The sequence below is a fragment of the Meles meles genome, chromosome 4 (genome assembly GCF_922984935.1).
Source record: "Meles meles chromosome 4, mMelMel3.1 paternal haplotype, whole genome shotgun sequence".
Taxonomy (NCBI): Eukaryota; Metazoa; Chordata; class Mammalia; order Carnivora; family Mustelidae; genus Meles; species Meles meles.
This window is the reverse complement of record NC_060069.1, coordinates 155,666,610-155,687,678: the sequence shown is the minus strand read 5'-3', so window position 1 is coordinate 155,687,678 and position 21,069 is coordinate 155,666,610. Positions and strand designations below refer to the sequence as shown.

General features: G+C 41.9%; 1 protein-coding gene and 1 pseudogene across 3 annotated transcripts in view; both read left to right on the top strand.

Annotated features, from left to right (window-relative positions):
* SETD4 (SET domain containing 4) overlaps positions 1 to 15,472 on the top strand; it is a 38,911-nt gene extending 23,439 nt beyond the window's left edge. For 2 of the 3 annotated variants that reach the window (XM_046003745.1, XM_046003744.1), the window contains exons 7-11: positions 1,873 to 2,047; positions 3,719 to 3,800; positions 5,029 to 5,109; positions 14,034 to 14,157; positions 15,210 to 15,472. In XM_046003745.1, coding sequence (XP_045859701.1) covers positions 1,873 to 2,047; positions 3,719 to 3,800; positions 5,029 to 5,109; positions 14,034 to 14,157; positions 15,210 to 15,344 — 597 coding nt within the window. In that variant the 3' untranslated portion in view covers positions 15,345 to 15,472. The remainder of the gene's footprint in view (positions 1 to 1,872; positions 2,048 to 3,718; positions 3,801 to 5,028; positions 5,110 to 14,033; positions 14,158 to 15,209) is intronic. The other variant, XR_006818096.1, reaches the window with a different exon arrangement.
* LOC123940970 lies at positions 2,507 to 2,674 on the top strand (annotated as a pseudogene).
* Positions 15,473 to 21,069: the final 5,597 nt, after the last annotated feature.

Genomic DNA, 21,069 nt, shown 5'->3' with positions numbered 1-21,069 from the left:
CTCTGCTTTCCAGGCCAGCAGAGCTCAGTGCTGTATGCCCTGATAAGGCCTTAACCAGCAGCACCCCCCCATCCACCAGATTTGGTGCAAAGTTCTCTTTCCTCTTGGCTAGTATGGGGACTAGGGTCCTGACTGCTATCCTGCCCCTTCCTTTTTACACCTGGTGGTATCGCTGTCAGTATTTATCTTTGCTGTGATCACTGATTGACTTGCTGTCTCCGTCTCTGAGCTGTATAAGGATGGGGAGGGACTATGCCTTTTTTCTCCTTGTAACCCAGTGCAGGGTCAGGCACCTAGTAAGGACTTGATTAAACCTTTACTGAATGGATGAATATTTGTGGGGGAAAAGGAGTCTGGGAATTAAAGAATCCCTCTTTGGGAGATAGTCCTAGATCTCGTCTCCAGCCCTTTCCCGCTATGGCACATAAAGGTGACTATTTATGTGTAGGCACGCTGAGGTAGGTGCCTGGCTTTGAGGGCAAAGGTGTCCCTATGTCAGCTCATCTGTAACCTGTTCAGGGTCTGTTTAGACTGTTTAGACACAGGGTCTGTGGCTCGGCCCTTGCTCACACTCTTCTCCTCGTACTGCACCCCACCTGGAGAAGATGGATGGCCCCTGGCTAGCCCACGTACTGGTGCGAGGCGAGCATAGGGAGGCCCCTACTGTGCTTTCTCAGGCAGAGGCAATCTCCTTGCCTGTCTGCTTGCTACTGTTGTAGAAAGATGCGTTTCTGACAATATTCAGCAAAGGAGATGGAGGTTTGATGGCTGTTTCTGTGGCTGATGTTGATGAATTAATGTCGGGGGCCATACCTGTAAAGGGGTGCTGGACACAGGACTGAGTCAGTCCTCACTGGGGTGACTTTGTTTTTATTGGGCTGTTAGTGCATTTGTGCTCCAAGCCAGTGATTTGACGGCTTTTGTAGGGGCCCCACAAACTGCAGCCTGTGGGTATGTGGCCCAGTGGCTCTGGCAGAACCTAAAATACTTGCTCGCTACCTCTTTATGGAAAAAAGATTGTTGACCCTTGGTCTAAAGCGCATTACTGCTGGCTTTGGGCATGTAACTGGAAACCGTGGCCCTAATCTGTTGATGCTGCAAGCTGAGAACTTCAGCCCCGTTCCTCCTCCTTGTCCTCACTGGGGTTCACTGTGTAGTGTGGCGGCCTCGGCTCTTGTACGCGCTCCTCAGTGTGGAGGGCAGGTGGGTTATCTTGGTTCTTTCCTCTCTAATCTGTTAACAGAACTGTCGCAAAATCCGTATCATGTGTCAACCAGTATCCTGCTGTGTATTGTGAGGCCTGAAATTCATGTGTTGCCTTGACATCTTTGGGCGTCACAGGGCCCCAGGGGTCTGACTGTGAGTTCCTCTGCTCTCCCTGGATATGTCCCCCACCCAGAAGGAAAGGCCCCATCACCCCGCCCTCAGCCTAACGGTTTCTCCTTCCTGCTTGCCTCTTCATGCGAGTGCTCACATCTCCCCGAGGAGACGGGGTCACTTCCTGTTACTCCCAAGCCTGCTTCCTGTGGCTCCTGCAGGTCCCACAGTTCCCAAGTGTAGCCCTGTTGTGGCTGGGGTGTCCTTACCTAGGCTGTATATGTGACTAGTGAACCACTCTCTGGCGTACCTGTCCGCTTTCAGGTGTCCTGTATTTGGCCATCCTGAGAGCCCTTGGGCAGGACGCCCCCCTCACCAAGTGGGGACGTGGAGGCACCCAGGAGCCCCAATTGCAGGGCCGGCATGTTCCCACATGTGGTTGAATTTACACTATGATGAGTGTTTGAAAGCTGCATCTGACTTTAATACAGTAAACTTAATATTTTCAGTTTTGTGCTTGGCTTTAAAAAGATCTTTAACGATTTTTCTGCCTAGGTAAAAGCAGCATTTAATGAGGAAACTCGCTGTTATGAAGTCAGAACGGCTTCAGGCTGCAGGAAACATGAACAGGTGTTCATCTGCTATGGCCCTCATGATAACCAGCGGCTGCTCCTGGAATACGGATTCGTGTCCATCCAGAATCCTCACGCTTGTGTTTATGTCTCAGCAGGTTGGAATCAGCTTTGTTCTTACAAAGAAAATACAGTTCTTTTTTTTACCTCATCTGGGGATGTGGGTTTTTTGTTTTAGTAAAAATGGCAAAACCTTAAAATGTGTATCATTTATTTTCCCCTAGGTAGGGGACGACACTCACTGACCATGTGATTTGAATGTTGAAGTGAAAACAAGGCTCTGGTCACTATTGAGGAAAGGAAGAACTGAGAAAAGTTGTTGCATTAGGTCAGACAGTAGGATGGGAGAAAAGACCACTGAGGAAATGAATATAATATAACATTTAATATATGATATATTAATATTACTAATCAATTAACATAGTAATATAATATTTTAATTAAAAAGATGGGAAGAAATGGTAATTTTTGTTCTGAGACATTATCACTGTAACTAAGTACAGGATAGATTGGAGAAACAAAAAACTGAAAAATTAAATTTAAGCATTTACTGTGTGATCGCTTCTCGGCCTTTTGGCTAAGATCATGTGTAGTATCTTCTTATCAGTTTAAGCATTTACTGTGTGAAGTGCTGTGACAGGGATAAATATATTACATAGTTATTGTCTTGGAGGTTAATGTCATGATGAAATACTGATTTCATTTACGTTTTTATGTGACCTACTAATTAGCCATCATCAGTATTACTATTTTTAAAAATAAGAATTCAGCTATTAAATTCATGCTGTGGAAATTCCAAATATAGTATTAATAACAGTATAGAAAAATGTTTCTTTCCCCCTTCTCCTAAAGTAGGAGAGGAGTAGTTTGTAGGCCATCAAGAAATATGGCCAGAGATTTACTGGCTGTATAATATAAGCTGTATGAAATAGAAACTTGTTCAAGGTGAAACTACTCCGTCCTATAGGCAGAATAATAATGTTATTTCTCAAAGTAGAAATTAAAAGCAAAAACTGGGCCTTGCTGGGTCTCTTGACAACTAGCTTTAAGATTAGCCTCCTGTTATCAGAATAATTTTAATATTATTGACCATAAAATACTGATTTGCAAAGTTTGGACAAAATTTACATTTTAGTTATTTTTATATTTATAAACAAAACATAGATATATAAAAGATTTTAAAAACAGAAAAATCAGTCATTACCCTGCTGTTTCAGCAAGCTTTGTTAATTTTTACATGTTCACTTTCAATTGCTTATGATTATAATCACTAATACCCAGTTTTGAATTCTGACTCTTGGAAACATCATTATAAACAATTCTTCATGTTTGTAGTGGGTAGTGGGTTTAACTTTCCGCATCCTGTCACTGTCTTAATTACCAGGTTTTGTGGATTAATTTGCTTAGTGGGAACGTGTGTTGAGGTTATGGATGTTTTCTTCCCTGCCCTGAAATTCTGTAGCTTTCCAGGGGCTAATAAAGATCTTCTTGAATTGGACTTGATTGGAGCTTTTTGGTGTGAATTAGGTGAAACTGTTTACACATGTCTTTTTTTTTTAAATTTTTATTTACTCTTTTTTTTAAATTATGTTCAGTTAGCCACTGTGTAACACATCATTAGTTTTTAATGTAGTGTTCAGTGGTTCATCAGTTATGCACAGCACCCATTGCATGTCTTGATTGTTGATGGAAGGGACAGTAATTGTAGAAGGCCCACACTTTTGTCTGATGACACCCTAAATTTCTTTCTTTTTTTTTTCTTTTTGTAGATCTACTTGTTAAATATCTGCCATCAACAGATAAACAAATGAACAAGAAGATTTCCATTTTGAAGGAACATGACTTTATAGAGTAAGTATTTTCTCTGTCTCTTAAAATTATTTCTTCAGGAAACTAGTGAGAAAATTGAGGTAGCATTTCTAGAGATACGAGATACTCCTGACTTGTACCAGTTGACAGGTAGGTATTTATTGAGCATTTACTATGTGTAGTAAATTGTGCTTCATGTGGGGCACACAGAGGGTGTACGATACTTTTCAAGAAACTTACTTGGGGACATAAGATACAAACTTGAAGTATTACTGTACTAAAAGAAAGCCCTGTTTGTATGGATTGGTAGCCCAGTGTTTGTCTCCAACACGTGGTCAGTGGGAGGGCGTTGGGCCCCTGCAGGCCAGGCTGGCTGTCTGTCAGTCACTCAGCAACATGGTGTAGGCACTCAGGGTGTGGGACTGGGGTTGCTGGCTGTGTGATTCCATGCCAAGTGGAGGCTCTCTCAGATTTTCTTCTTAAGTTTTACATGGTCCAGCAGCAGTGTGAGGGCACTCTGGTTGTGGTGGCTGCCATTTGTTTGATGCTCAGGGAGCTTTGATGCTTCATCTTTCATCTCACTGGGACCTGTGACACTGGCCCTCTTCCTCTGGCTTCCTCAAACAGATTTAGCTCCTTACCGAAATTAGTGGGAAAGTTGTTTTTTTATCCCCCTCCCCCGCCTTTTTTAAATTTAAAGACTTATTTATTTGAGAGAGAGAGAGGGAGAGGGCGCAGAGGGAGGGGCAGGCTCTCCACTGAGCAGGGAGCCTGCCGATGGGAGGCTCAATCCCAGGACTCCCCAGGATCATGACCTGGGCTGAAGGCAGACCCTTAATCACCTGAGCCACCCCAGCGCCCCTTTTACATATTTTTTTTTAAGATTTTATTTATTTATTTGATACACAGAGATCACAAGTAGGCAGAGCAGCGGGGGGGGGGAAGTAGGCTTCCTGCTGAGCAGAAAGCCTGATGCGGGGCTCGATCCCAGGACCCTGAGATCATGACCTGAGCCGAAGGTAGAGGCTTAACCCACTGAGCCACCCAGGTGCCCCTACATTTTCTTTTTAAACAGAAATAATTTTTTTTTTCCCTGCTCTGGCTTTATTCTTAAGTATTTGCCGACTGACTTTTCTCTTTTGCCTTTGTGACCAAGACACAAGTTACTAATGTTTAGCCCTTCAGAAAGTGTTTGGCTCTTCAGCCATTTGCCATGGTGTCATGAAGTACTGAAATGACCGGTGTGTTGTTCTTTGTTTTTATGCTTTAGAAATTTAACATTTGGATGGGATGGACCATCTTGGAGGTTACTCACAGCTCTTAAGTTGCTATGTCTGGAAGCCGAAGAATTGTAAGTGTCGTGTGTGTTGGTAGTGAGCTGTAGTTACAACCTGTGTATAACCCTGGGGCTTCTCTTGGCTTACATTCAAATGCCCAGCCTGGGAGGAGAAAGGAATGTTGTTGTGTAACGGGAGGCTTATTCTCTTTTTTTTTTTTTTTAATTTCTTTTCAGCATAACAGTGTTCATTGTTTTTGCACCACAGGCAGTGCTCCATGCAACACCTGCTCTCACTAATACCCACCACCTTTTTCCCCCAACCTCCCCCCACCGCCCCTTCTAGACCCTCAGGTTGTTTTTCAGAGTCCATAGTCTCTCATGGTTCACCTCCCCTTCCAGTTTCCCTCAACTCCCTTCTCCTCTCCATCTCCCCATGTCCTCCATGTTCTTTGTTATGCTCCACAAATAAGTGAGACCATATGATACTTGACTCTCTCTGCTTGACTTATTTCGCTCAGCATAATCTCTTCCAGTCCCGTCCATGTTGCTACAAAAGTTGGGTGTTCATCCTTTCTGATGGAGGCATAATACTCCATCGTGTATATGTACCACATCTTCCTTATCCATTCATCCGTTGAAGGGCATCTTGGTTCTTTCCACAGTTTGGCGACCGTGGCCATTGCTGCTATGAACATTGGGGTACAGATGGCCCTTCTTTTCACTACATCTGTATCTTTGGAGTAAATACCCAGTAGTGCAATTGCAGGGTCATAGGGAAGCTCTATTTTTAATTTCTTCAGGAATCTCCACACTGTTCTCCAAAGCGGCTGTACTAGCTTGCATTCCCACCAATAGTGTAAGAGGGTTCCCCTTTCTCCACATCCTCTCCAACACACGTTGTTTCCTGTCTTGCTAATTTTGGCCATTCTAACTGGTGTCAGGTGGTATCTCAATGTGGTTTTAATTTGAATCTCCCTGATGGCTAGTGATGATGACCATTTTTTCATGTGTCTGATAGCCATTTGTATGTCTTCGTTGGAAAAGCGTTTGTTCATATCTTCTGCCCATTTTTTGATATGATTATCTGTTTTGTGTGTGTTGAGTTTGAGGAGTTCTTTGTAGATCCTAGATATCAGCCTTTTGTCTGTACTGTCATTTGCAAATATCTTCTCCCATTCAGTGGGTTGCCTTTTTGTTTTATTGACTGTTTCCTTTGCTGTGCGGAAGCTTTTGATCTTGATGAAGTCCCAAAAGTTCATTTTCGCTCTTGTTTCCTTGGCCTTTGGAGACATATCTTTCCATTTTATTTATTTTTTCAGCGTAACAGTATTCATTCTTTTTGCACAACACCCAGTGCTCCATGCAAAACGTGCCCTCCCCATTACCCACCACCTGTTCCCCCAACCTCCCACCCCTGACCCTTCAAAACCCTCAGGTTGCCCCAACCTCCCACCCCTGACCCTTCAAAACCCTCAGGTTGTTTTTCAGAGTCCATAGTCTCTTATGGTTCGCCTCGCCTCCCCAATGTCCATAGCCCGCTCCCCCTCTCCCAATCCCACCTCCCCCCAGCAACCCCCAGTTTGTTTTGTGAGATTAAGAGTCATTTATGGTTTGTCTCCCTCCCAATCCCATCTTGTTTCATTTATTCTTCTCCTATCCCCCTACCCCCCCATGTTGCTTCTCCATGTCCTCATATCAGGGAGATCATATGATAGTTGTCTTTCTCCGATTGACTTATTTCACTAAGCATGATACGCTCTAGCTCCATCCACGTCGTCGCAAATGGCAAGATTTCATTTCTTTTGATGGCTGCATAGTATTCCATTGTGTATATATACCACCTCTTCTTTATCCATTCATCTGTTGATGGACATCTAGGTTCTTTCCATAGTCTGGCTATTGTAGACATTGCTGCTATAAACATTCGGGTACACGTGCCCCTTCGGATCACTATGTTTGTATCTTTAGGGTAAATACCCAGTAGTGCAATTGCTGGGTCATAGGGTAGTTCTATTTTCAACATTTTGAGGAACCTCCATGCTGTTTTCCAGAGTGGTTGGACCAGCTTGCATTCCCACCAACAGTGGAGGAGGGTTCCCCTTTCTCCACATCCTCTCCAGCATCTGTCATTTCCTGACTTGTTCATTTTAGCCATTCTGACTGGTGTGAGGTGATATCTCATTGTGGTTTTGATTTGTATTTCCCTGATGCCGAGTGACGTGGAGCACTTTTCATGTGTCTGTTGGCCATCTGGATGTCTTCTTTGCAGAAATGTCTGTTCATGTCCTCTGCCCATTTCTTGATTGGATTGTTTGTTCTTTGGGTGTTGAGTTTGCTAAGTTCCTTATAGATTTTGGATACTAGCCCTTTATCTGATATGTCGTTTGCAAATATCTTCTCCCATTCTGTCAGTTGTCTTTTGGTTTTGTTAACTGTTTCCTTTGCTGTACAAAAGCTTTTGATCTTGATGAAATCTCGATAGTTCATTTTTGCCCTTGCTTCCCTTGCCTTTGCCGTTGTTCCTAGGAAGATGTTGCTACGGCTGAGGTCGAAGAGGTTGCTGCCTGCATTCTCCTCAAGGATTTTGATGGATTCCTTTCTCCCATTGAGGTCCTTCATCCATTTGGAGTCTATTTTCGTGTGTGGTGTAAGGAAGTGGTCCAATTTCATTTTTCTGCATGTGGCTGTCCAATTTTCCCAGCACCATTTATTGAAGAGGCTGTCTTTTTTCCATTGGACATTCTTTCCTGCTTTGTCGAAGATTAGTTGACCATAGAGTTGAGGGTCTATTTCTGGGCTCTCTATTCTGTTCCACTGATCTATGTGTCTGTTTTTGTGCCAGTACCATGCTGTCTTGATGATGACAGCTTTGTAATAGAGCTTGAAGTCCGGAATTGTGATGCCACCAACTTTGGCTTTGTTCTTCAGTATTCCTTTGGCTATTCGAGGTCTTTTCTGGTTCCATATAAATTTTAGGATTATTTGTTCCATTTCTTTGAAAAAAATGGATGGTATTTTGATAGGGATTGCATTAAATGTGTAGATTGCTTTAGGTAGCATAGACATTTTCACAATATTTATTCTTCCAATCCAGGAGCATGGAACATTTTTCCATTTCTTTGTGTCTTCCTCAATTTCTTTCATGAGTACTTTATAATTTTCTGTGTATAGATTCTTAGTCTCTTTGGTTAGGTTTATTCCTAGGTATCTTATAGTTTTGGGTACAATTGTAAATGGGATTGACTCCTTAATTTCTCTTTCTTCAGTCTTGTTGTTGGTGTACAGAAATGCAACTGATTTCTGTGCATTGATTTTATATCCTGACACTTTACTGAATTCCTGTACAAGTTCTAGCAGTTTTGGAGTGGAGTCTTTTGGATTTTCCACATATAGTATCATATCATCTGCGAAGAGTGATAGTTTGACTTCTTCTTTACCAATTTGGATGCCTTTAATTTCTTTTTGTTGTCTGATTGCTGAGGCTAGGACTTCTAGTACTATGTTGAATAGCAGTGGTGATCATGGACATCCCTGCTGTGTTCCTCACCTTAATGGAAAAGCTTTCAGTTTTTCTCCATTGAGAATGATATTTGCGGTGGGTTTTTCATAGATGGCTTTGATAATATTGAGGTATGTGCCCTCTATCCCTACACTTTGAAGAGTTTGGTCAGGAAGGGATGCTGTACTTTGTCAAATGCTTTTTCAGCATCTATTGAGAGTATCATATGGTTCTTGTTCTTTCTTTTATTAATGTGTTGTATCACATTGATTGATTTGCGGATGTTGAACCAACCCTGCAGCCCTGGAATAAATCCCACTTGATCGTGGTGAATAATCCTTTTAATGTACTGTTGAATCCTATTGGCTAGTATTTTGGCGAGAATTTTTGTGTCTGTGTTCATCAAGGATATTGGTCTGTAGTTCTCTTTTTTGGTGGGATCCTTGTCTGGTTTGGGGATCAAGGTGATGCTGGCCTCATAAAATGAGTTTGGAAGTTTTCCTTCCGTTTCTATTTTTTGGAACAGTTTCAGGAGAATAGGAATTAGTTCTTCTTTAAATGTTTGGTAGAATTCCCCTGGGAAGCCGTCTGGCCCAGGGCTTTTGTTTGTTTGGAGATTTTTGATGACTGTTTCAATCTCCTTACTGGTTATGGGCCTGTTCAGGTTTCCTATTTCTTCCTGGTTCAGTTGTGGTAGTTTATATGTCTCTAGGAATGCATCCATTTCTTCCAGATTGTCCAATTTGTTGGCGTAGAGTTGCTCATAGTATGTTCTTATAATTGTCTGTATTTCTTTGGTGTTCGTTGTGATCTCTCCTCTTTCATTCATGATTTTATTGATTTGGGTCCTTTCTCTTTTCTTTTTGATGAGTCTGGCCAGGGGTTTATCAATCTTATTGATTCTTTCAAAGAACCAGCTCCTAGTTTCATTGATTTTTTCTATTGTTTTTTTGGTTTCTATTTCATTGATTTCTGCTCTGATCTTTATGATTTCTCTTCTCCTGCTGGGTTTAGGGTTTCCTTCTTGTTCATTCTCCAGCTCCTTTACGCGTAGGGTTAGGTTGTGTACTTGAGACCTTTCTTGTTTCTTGAGAAAGGCTTGTACCGCTATATATTTTCCTCTCAGGACTGCCTTTGCTGTGTCCCACAGATTTTGAACTGTTGTGTTTTCATTATCATTTGTTTCCATGAATTTTTTCAATTCTTCTTTAATTTCCTGGTTAACCCATTCATTCTTTAGAAGGATGCTGTCTAGTCTCCATGTATTTGGGTTCTTTCCAGCTTTCCTCTTGTGATTGAGTTCTAGCTTCAGAACATTGTGGTCTGAAAATATGCAGGGAATAATCCTAATCTTTTGATACCGGTTGAGACCTGATTTGTGACCCAGGATGTGATCTATTCTGGAGAATGTTCCATGTGCACTAGAGAAGAATGTGTATTCTGTTGCTTTGGGATGAAATGTTCTGAATATATCTGTGATGTCCATCTGGTCCAGTGTGTCATTTAAGGCCTTTATTTCCTTGTTGATCTTATTGTATTATTATTGATGTGTTTCTTTGATTTTGTTATTAATTGGTTGATATAGTTGGCTGCTCCCACGTTAGGGGCATAGATATTTAAAATTGTTAGTTCTTCTTGTTGGACAGACCCTTTGAGTAGGATATAGTGTCCTTCCTCATCTCTTATTATAGTCTTTGGCTTAAAATCTAATTGATCTGATATAAGGATTGCCACCCCAGCTTTCTTCTGATGCCCATTAGCATGGTAAATTGTTTTCCACCCCCTCACTTTAAATCTGGAGGTGTCTTCGTGTCTAAAATGAGTTTCTTGTAGGCAACATACTGATGGGTTTTGTTTTTTTATCCATTCTGATACCCTGTGTCTTTTGATTGGGGCATTTAGCCCATTAACATTCAGGGTAACTATTGAGAGATATGAATTTAGTGCCATTATTAGCCTGTAGGTGACTGTTACTGTATATTGTCTCTGTACCTTTCTGATCTACTACTTTTAGGCTCTCTCTTTGCTTAGAGGACCCCTTTCAATATTTCCTGTAGAGCTGGTTTGGTGTTTGCAAATTCTTTCAGTTTTTGTTTGTCCTGGAAGCTTTTGATCTCTCCTTCTATTTTCAATGATAGCCTAGCTGGATAGAGTATTCTTGGCTGCATGTTTTTCTCGTTGAGTGCTCTGAATATATCATGCCAGCTCTTTCTGGCCTGCCAGGTCTCTGTGGATAAGTCTGCCGCCAATCTAATATTTTTACCATTGTATGTTACAGACTTCTTTTCTCGGACTGCTTTTAGGATTTTCTCTTTGTCACTAAGACTTGTCAATTTTACTATTAGGTGACGGGGTGTGGACCTATTCTTGTTGACTTTGAGGGGGGTTCTCTGCATCTCCTGGATTTTGATGCTTGTTCCCTTTGCCATATTAGGGAAATTCTCTCCAATGATTCTCTCCAATAGACCTTCTGCTCCCCTCTCTGTTTCTTCTTCTTCTGGAATCCCAATTATTCTAATGTTGTTTCGTCTTATGGTGTCACTTATCTCTCGAATTCTCCCCTCATGGTCCAGTAGCTGTTTGTCCCTCTTTTGCTCGGCTTCCTTATTCTCTGTCATTTGGTCTTCTATATCACTAATTCTTTCTTCTGTCTCATTTATCCTAGCAGTGAGAGCCTCCATTTTTGATTGCACCTCATTAATAGCTTTTTTTATTTCAACTTGGTTAGATTTTAGTTCTTTAATTTCTCTTTGGAGACATATCTTGAAAGAAGTTGCTGTGGCTGATATCGAAGAGGTTACTGCCTATGTTCTCCTCTAGGATTCTGATGGATTCCTGCCTCACGTTGAGGTCTTTTATCCATTTCGAGTTTATCTTTGTGTATGGTGTAAGAGAATGGTCGAGTTTCATTCTTCTACATATAGCTGTCCAGTTTTCCCACACCATTTATTGAAGAAACTGTCTTTTTCCCACTGTATATTTTTTCCCGTTTTGTCGAAGATTATTTGACCATAGAGTTGAGGGTCCTTATCTGAGCTCTCTACTCTGTTCCACTGGTCTATGTGTCTCTTTTTATGGGAGGCTTATTCTTTATGGAACTTGCCCATGCCCTGAGCGTTTCACTTCTAAGTTTTGACCATTTCTGGAATCTGGTTTTAGAGTCGAAATTGGAGTACATGACCCTGAGAACTTTTTATTTTCAGGTAATTTTTTTCTCTGGTGACCTGCAACTAGTTGTTTAGAGTAAATTTTTTTTTTTAAAGATTTTATTTATTTGAGAGGGAGAATGCTCATGTGACGCGCGAGTGGGGGAGGAGAGGAAGGAGAGGGAGAAAGAGAATCTCAAGGAGGCTCTGTGCTCAGCGTGGAGCTCGACGCAAGCTTCAGCTCAAGATGCTGAGATCATTCATGACCTGAGCTGAAATTAACAGTCAGATGTCCAACTGACCGAACCTCCCAGGCATCCCTAGAGTAAATATATGTATATTTATATCCTAGAGTAAATATTTAAAAAATGTGAGTCTTGGCACTGTTCAAAGGAAAGTCCGGAGTAGGTGGTTTTTTCCTTGGGGCAAACAGTTCCTCCCCTCTGGTTCTGCCCCAGTGTGCAGATCCAGCCCCCTGCTAAAGGAGAGGCCTGGAAATTTCCATGGGGAAGGCAGGTAGAGGGGAACCCCTGGTGGAGACAATGTCTTGGTTAGGCTCCTTAATGTTACCTTGAGGCTGCTGGTCCCTCCCCCAGCATGGAAAGGACTGTCCACTGCCCAGTGCTGGGACTTCCTTCAGCCTGGGTGCATTGCTTAGCAAAGGCTCACATGAGAGGAACCATAGGAAGGGAGGACTTGCTGAGGATACTGACCCCGTCCTCCAGCAGTTGGGAGGACTGAAGGAGCTAATGCATAGAGATAGCCCTTGATACAGTGCCTCGAAGTATTTGGTGCTCATTGAGTGACTCCTGTCGGGATAATGCTTACCTCTTCTTCTGTAAGGACTCAGAGTAAAAATTACTTCCTCATTTCAACCCCAGAAATGGTTGTGTTTATTCTCAGCAGATGGCGTGTTTTTATCTTACAGCCGTTGTCGGTTCTGTATCTGATACGCTTTCTTTATTGTTTGCTAGAAAACTCTGGCAGATTTGTGGCCTGTCCAAATGTGCAGGATTTTAAGGCACACAGTTTATCCTGGTTGTATCTTATCCTTCCTCCTTTCACCTTTCCTTTTGTCTTGTTTTCACTGTCCATTCATCTTAACCTTGTATTTCATCTTGCGTGTCCCCTCGTAAGCTTCTGTAAATCCTTCATGGCAAAAGGTCTTAGAGGACACCCCGACGCCTCTTTTCCTCCCTCTGAGTTACCCCTAACGGTCTGGAGTGATGTGGCAGAATAGGTGCAGATTGGCCGAATGTTGTTTGCATGCGGTTTCTACCTCTCCTTAGCTTTGTCACCTGGGGCGAGTTCTTTACCATTCCCAGCTCTTAGTTTGTGTCTAGCATAGGAATACTAAATGCTTTCTTTACTAGGTAATTATGAAGATTTAAGTAGATAATTGTTTTATATGAAACACTGTGCCTAGCGTATTGTGATTTCCTTCTTTTCTTCCCTGAGAACTTAGCTATTCCTGAGGTTTTCGTGGTTGCTTCTGAAGCTGAAGGCTTGTAACACTTTTCCATGGCATGTGAGCGGTCCTGAATTTCTAAGTGGCATCTGTATACTTCCACTCTAATGTGGCAGTTTTTACCTTATCTTTCCCCTCCTAAGCCATCTGCTTTGGATTCTTGGCATCCAGAATTTAGTCCTTCACCCTCTTCTCTGCTTCGTGCTTCTTGCCAGCACGTGGTTTTGGCTCTGCCCCCGTCTGGCCCAGCATCTTGCTGTGGCTCCCTCTCGCTTACCCTGCAACACTTCTACTCCTCTGCCTGAAGGGAGTTGGCTCCACGTGCCCCGGAACCCCACGTCCTGCCTGTTTTCACAGTGTAACGTGGGAATGACCTGCATGCACAGAAGGCCTTCCCCGTCGATTCTTCTTTCCATCTCCAGAGACTTTTACCTTGTGAAACGTGTTCTCTTCAGTTTGCCATAGTTTAGAAACGACTGTCACTTGAAGAGAAGGAAAGTTCTACTGTCTTTGCTCCTCAGCCCTTAGTCCTTTTGCCTGGGAGTCACCTTGCTGTCCGTCTTCTGCTCTGTTTCCATGCCTGGCGGACATGACAGCACTCACTTACGTGCCGGACACAGAATTGCAGTGATAATCAGATTCAGTCCCTCCCTACAGAGAGCGTCAGTCCCCTTGATTCTTATTATCAGTTGTTTCTCCTTCTTCTGTACCTTGTCTGCTGCGACAGGAGCTGCATGTGGTAGGAGCTTTTAGGGAATGTGCTAATGGAATGAGTTTATTAGGCTTCTGGAAAAACAGGAGAAGGGTTATGTTGAAGTGTAAAAAGCCTTCTCTACCTTTTGAGAGCCTGCTGACATTATCTTACTGAACAATTTGGTTTTAGTACATGCTGGAAAAAAATACTTCTTGGGGAAATCATTTCAGATACAAATGAGAAGAAAAGTTTGGTCATAGCCCAGAAAATATGCCATTATTTCATAGAGGAAACCAATGCTATGCTGCAAAAGGTATGTTTCTAGAACATTGGATTCTTTTGATGCCTTAAATAGATGAATGTTGATGTAATTTCTGGGTTTTTTGACTGTTAACATTGTGCTTATAGATTCAGTAGGTAAAATTGTTGCATGAATTTTCAAGTACTTTTTAAAATATTTCTATTTAGTAGTTGTTTTCATTAAATGGGAAATATTTTTTTCAAAAAGAGTTAATTTATATTTAAATTTAAATTAATTTTAATTTTAAAATATTTTTAAAAACCTTTTTTATTTATTTATTTATTTTTAAAGATTTTATTTATTTATTTGCCAGAGAGAGATCACAAGTAGAGAGGCAGGCAGAGAGAGAGAGAGGGAAGCAGGCTCGCTGCTGAGCAGAGAGCCCGATGCGGGACTTGATCCCAGGACCCTGAGATCATGACCCGAGCCGAAGGCAGCGGCTCAACCCACTGAGCCACCCAGGCGCCCCTAAAAACCTTTTTTAAAAAAGATTTTATTTATTTGAGATAGGGAGAGAGAGAATGAACAGGGGGAGGAGCAGAGGGAGAAGCAGACTCCCTGCTGAGCAGGGAGCCCTAGTGGAGCTTGATCCCAGGACTCTGGGATCATGATCAAAGCTGAAGGCAGGCAGATGTTTAACCAACTGAGCCACCCAGGTGCCCTGAGAAACCAGCTCATTTTAATGAAAACATTACTGGGATTGAAAAATAATTTTAATGAACCTTCAAGACATAAGGCTAAGTAAAATAAACCAGAATACAAGAAGACGAGTGTTGTATGATTCCACTGTCCAGCATAGGCAAACTCAGAGAGACAGAAAGTGGAGTAGAGGTTATCAGGGGCTGAGGATGAGGGAAGTGGGGAGTTTGTGTATAATGGGTGCAAAGTTTCTGTTAGAGATGATGAAGGAATCCTGGGGACACTTAGTGGTGACAGTTACATGACACTTAGAGCGTATTTAATGCCATTGAACTGTACACGGAAAAGTGGTCATAATGGTAAATCCTGTGTTTGTTTGTATTTTACTACAGTAGAAAGAAATTTAATTTTAAAATACTTTCCAGGTTTCTCATATGAAAGATGAAGAGGTGGCTTTGATAAACCAACTAACTTTGGTAGAAACATTGTGGACAGAAGAGCTAAAGATTCTGCAGGCCTCTGCTGAGATTCTAAACAGTTTGCAAACGCCTTTTAGGTAACTTCACCTAATGCATTTGGTCACCTCCTGTGGTGGGTGTGACTTCTTAAACAGTTCAAACAAAGATTTATTTTGTATAGAATCATTTATAGTCAGTGAATGGTTTCTATTAAACAATTGTTTACTGAATCCTACTCCTTTTGCTTTCTTTCTTTGTGGGGTGGAGCGGTGGCTGCTCCTCAGGCATTAAAGGGTATCTGGGGAGGGGTTGGGAGGGCCTGGGGGGAGTTGGGGGCCAGGGCAGGCTCTGCGGATTCTGGAGCTGTACGTGGAGATGGATGTGCCGTACTTGCAGCACCTCTGATATGCTCAAAGCGGACCACAGTCCTGCAGGAAGAAGGAGGAGGAAGACACTGCACTGTGAGGAGAGAGGGGCCTGTGAGGGGCTCTGTGTGTGGCCTTTCACTCGGTGTCCTACTTCCCCTCTGCCTCAGCACCTGTAAAAGGGCAAGAAATTGTATGTTTATTATGTTCTGATACAATCAGGTTTATCAGCTGGCGGTGGGTGGCTTTGGATGAGGAATAAGGGGAATTCAGGGCTGGCCTGGGTCTCAGCTGGGCTTTACCCCCAGCTGCACTGAGCGGGAGCAAACCACACCATGTTTTTCGGTTCTGATTTCCAGTCTGGAAAGGAGATTGTTGGGCACGAATGGGGGTGGACGCCCTGCGTATCAGCCCTGACCCCCGACCCAGTGGAAGGGCTAAGGGGCTGGGACACATGTCCGCAGGGCCCCAGGAGATGCTGCCTTTCCCCTTGTTGGCCTCACTTACTAGGAACCAGGGAGTCAGTAGTGGGAGGGACAGTTGGGGCACTATCTCTGATTTTTTACAAAATGAAAGTTCAGTCATTAAATACTGGAGAGAGTGGGGCCTGCCTTAACAGACCTCCCTCTGTTGGCAGTTTTCCAGTATGTGTTCGAATCTCTTATTAGGTATGTCCCGTATCCACTCTCTTTCTTGTGGGTGTTTAACGCTTATTCTGCTGCTTTTCTGTCATTTTATTGGGAGTTTGGGAGGAATAGGAGATGAATTTTTGGGCTCAGTTGGTCATTTTTAATTAAGAGTCTTTACCCCGCCCTTTATTTCCTTTAAAAATATTTTAGGCTGGGGCGCCTGGGTGGCTCAGCGGGTTAAAGCCTCTGCCTTCAGCTCAGGTCATGATCCCAGGGTCCTGGGATCGAGCCCCGCATCGGGCTCTCTGCTTAGCGCAGAACCTGCTTCCTCCTCTCTCTCTCTCTGCCTGCCTCTCTGCCTACTTGTAATCTCTATCTGTCAAATAAATAAATCTTTAAAAAAAAAAAATTTTAGGCTATCAACTTCCCTCCAAGAATGGTTTTGATATAGAAACGTGTACTAAATAGTACTTTTTAGATCTTGGCTTAGTATTTACACTTTTCCTAGTGTTCTCATGTCTGTCAGTGAACATTCAGGACCACTGTGAGGAAGTCAGCTGGTGTTATATATCACAGAAGCAAATACGTACCTGTCATAAAACTGGACTACGATTGAAACATAAGACAATAACATTTATTAAATACTAGCATTGCTGGATGTGAGGCGATGTGCTCAGGCCTTGGTGTGCAGTGTTTTATTTAAGCCTCATAGTTATCCTGAAGAAATTGCCTAAGATGCTATGTCTAGTGTGTGCTACAGTGAAAATGCCCACACACCCTGCCCTCAGAGGGACCAGGGTCCACAGGTTGGTGTGTTTTTGTCCAGGGTGTACCGTGCTGTCCTGACATGGGGATCTGGTTTACACCTATGGGCCTGTCACCTCCATTTCAGTGGGCATCAGTGTACCAGTCGGGGAGCCTGGCACAGCTCCACCTCAGTGGGGAAGTGTGCTTGATTCTGGGCTTCTGTGTAGGTAAACTGCCTTACAGCCGTGGTTATATGTGAACTTCCATCCTTAATCTTGTCTTTTTTTTTTTTTTAATTAACATGTATTATTTACTCCAGGGGTACAGATCTGTGAATCATCAGGCTTACACATTTCACAGCACTCATCATAGTACATACCCTCCCCAGTGTCCATCACCCAGCCACCCTATCCCTACCCCCTACCCTCTACCCCCAGCAAACCTCAGTTTGTTTCATGAGATTAAGAGTCTCTTATGGTTTGTCTCCCTCTTGATCCCATCTTCTTTTATTTTTTCCTTCCCTACCACCAAATCCCTCATTCTGCCTCTCACATTCCTCATATCACAGAGATCACATGATGATTGTCTTTCTCTGATTGACTTACTTTGCTCAGCATGATACGCTCTAGTTCTATCCATGTTGTTGTAAATGGCAGGATTTCATTTCTTTTGATGGCTGCATAGTATTCCATTGTATATACATACCACATCTTCTTTATCCATTCATCTGTTGATGGAATCAAGGTTCTTTCCATAGTTTGGCTATTGTGGACATTGCTGTTATAAACATTCAGGTGCACATGTCCCCTTTGGATCACCACATTTGTATCTTTAGGGTTAATAGTAGTGCGATTGCTGGGTCATAGGGTAGCTCTATTTTCAACTTTTTGAGGAGCCCCATACTGTTTTCCAGAGTGGCTGCCCCAGCTTGCATTCCCACCAACAGCGTAGGAGGGTTCCCCTTTCTCCGCATCCTTGCCAACATTTCCGACTTCTTAATTTTAGCCATTCTGACTGGTATGAGGTGGTACCTCATTGTGGTTTTGATTTGTATTTCTCTGATGCCAAGTGATGTTGAGCACTTTCGTGTGTCTTTTGGCCATTTGGATGTCTTCTGCCCATTTCTTGATTGGATTATTTGTTCTTTGGGTGTTGAGTTTGATAAGTTCTTTATAGGTCTTGGATACTAGCTCTTTATCCGATATGTCATTTGCAAATATTTTCTTCCATTCTGTCAGTTGTCTTTTGGCTTTGTTGACTGTGTCCTTTGCTGTGCAAAAGCTTTTGATCTTGATGAAGTCCCAATAGTTCATTTTTGCCCTTGTTTCCCTGCCTTTGGTGATATTTCTAGGAAGAATTTGCTGTGGCTGAGGTCGGAGAGGTTGCTGCCTGTGTTTTCCTCAAGGATTTTGATGAATTCCTGTCTCACATTGAGGTCTTTCATCCATTTTGAGCCTATTTTTGTGTCTGGTGTAAAGAAATGGTCCAGTTTCATTCTTCTGGATGTGGCTGTCCAATTTTCCCCGTATCATTTGTTGAAGAGGCTGTCTTTTTTCCATTGGACATTCTTTCCTGCTTTGTCGAAGATTAGCTCTCTAGCCTATTCCATTGATCTATGTGTCTGTTTTAGTGCCAGTACCCTGCTGTCTTGATGATGACAGCTTTGTAATAGAGCCTAAAGTCTGGAATTTTGATGCCACCAACTTTGGTTTTCTTTTTCAGCATTCCTCTGACTATTTGGGGTCTTTTCTGGTTTCATGTGAATTTTAGGATTATTTGTTCCATTTCTTTGAAAAAAATTGATGGTATTTTGTTTAGTTTTGTTTTTCACCCTTGGAATATTCTATTAGACCCTAAAAGTTTTTTGTTTTTAAATTGACGGTATTTTGATAGGATTGCATTAAATGTGTAGATTGCTTTAGGTAGCATAGACATTTTCACAATATTTGTTCTTCCAATCCATGAGCATGGAACGTTTTTCCATTTCTTTGTGTTTTCCTCAGTTTCTTTCATGAGTACTTTATAGTTTTATGAGTATAGATCTTTGCCTCTTTGGTTAGGTTTATTCCTCGGTATCTTATGGTTTTGGGTGCAATTGTGAATGGGATTGATTCCTTAATTTCTCTTTCTTCTGTCTTGCTGTTTATGTATAGAAACACAACTGATTTCTGTGTATTGATTTTATATCCTGACACTTTACTGAATTCCTGTATGAGTTCTAGCAGTTTTGGAGTGGAGTCTTTTGGGTTTTCCACATAAAGTATCATATCATCCACAAAGAGCTAGAGTTTGACTTCTTCTTTGCTGATTCAGATGCCTTTAATTTCTTTTTGTTGTCTGATTGCTGAGGCTAGGACTTCTAGTACTATGTTGAATAACAGTGGTGATAGTGGACATCCCTGCCATGTTCCTGACCTTAGGGGAAAGCTTTCAGTTTTTGCCCCTTGAGAGTGATATTCTCTGTGGGTTTTTCATGGATGGCTTTTATGATGCTGAGGTATATACCCTGTATGCCTACACCGTGAAGAGTTTTGATCAAGAAAGGATGCTGTACTTTGTCAAATACATTTTTGCATCTATTGAGAGTATCATACGGTTCTTGTTATTTCTTTTACTAATGTATTGTGTCACATCAATTGATTTGTGGATGTTGAACCAACCTTGCAGCCCGGGAAGAAATCCCACTTAGTCATGGTGAATAATCCTTTTAATGTACTGTTGGATCCTATTGGTTAGTATTTTGGTGAGAATTTTTGCATTCATGTTCATGAATGATATTGGTCTGTAATTCTCCTTTTTGATGGGGTCTTTGTCTGGTTTTGGGATCAAGGTAATGCTGGCCTCATCAAATGAGTTAGCAATTTTTCCTTCCATTTCTATTTTTTGGAACAGTTTCAGGAGGCTAGGTATTAATTCTTCTTTAAATGTTTGGTAGAATTGCCTGGGAAGCCGTCTGGCCCTGGGCTCTTGTTTGTTGGGAGATTTTTGGTAGCTGCTTCAATCTCCTTACTGGTTATGGGTCTGTTCAGGTTTTCTATTTCTTCCTGGTTCAGTTTTGGTAGTTTCTATGTCTCTAGGAATGTATCCATTGCTTCCAGATTGTCAGATTTGCTGGCATATAGTTGCCCATAGTATGTTCTTATAATTGTTTATATTTCTTTGGTGTTGGTTGTGATCTCTCCTCTTCATTCATGATTTTAATTAATTTGGGTACTTTCTCTTCTTTTTGATAAGTCTGGCCAGGGGTTTATCATTTATTAATTCTTTCAAAGAACCAGCTCCTAGTTTCATTGATATGTTCTACTGTTCTTTTGGTTTCTATTTCATTGATTTCTGCTCCGATCTTTATTATTTCTCTTTTCCTGCTGGGTTTAAGCTTTCTCTGCTGTTCCTTCTCCAGCTTCTTTAGGTGTAGGGTTGTGTAGGTGTTTAGGCATAGGTTGTGTACTTGAGACCTTTCTTGTTTCTTGAGAAAGGCTTATATTGCTATATACTTTCCTCTCAGAACTGCCTTTGATGTGCCCGCACAGATTTTGAACAGTTGTGTTTTCATTTTCACCTGTTTCCATGAATTTTTTTAAATTCTTCTTTAATTTCCTGGTTGACTCATTCATTCTTTAGTAGGATGCTCTTTAGCTTCCATGTATTTGAGTTCTTTCCAATGTTTCTCTTGTGATTGAGTTCTAGCTTCAGAGCATTGTGGTCTGAAAATATGCAGGGAATGATCCCAATCTTTTGATTTGTGACCCAGGATGTGATCTATTCTGGAGAATGTTCCATGGGCACTAGAGAAGAATGTGTATTCTATTGTTTTTTGGATGGAATGTTCTTAATATATCTACACGATGTCCATTGGTCCAGTGTGTCATTTAACACTTTTATTTCCTTGTTGATCATTTGCTTAGATGATTTGTCCATTTCAGTGTGGGGGGGGGTGTTAAAGTCCCCTACTATTATTGTATTATTGCCGGTGTGTTTCTTTAATTTTGTCATTAATTGGTTTATGTAATTGGCTGCTTCCATGTTAGGGGCATAGATATTTAAAATTTTTAGATCTTCTTGTTGGACAGACCCTGTAAGTAGGAT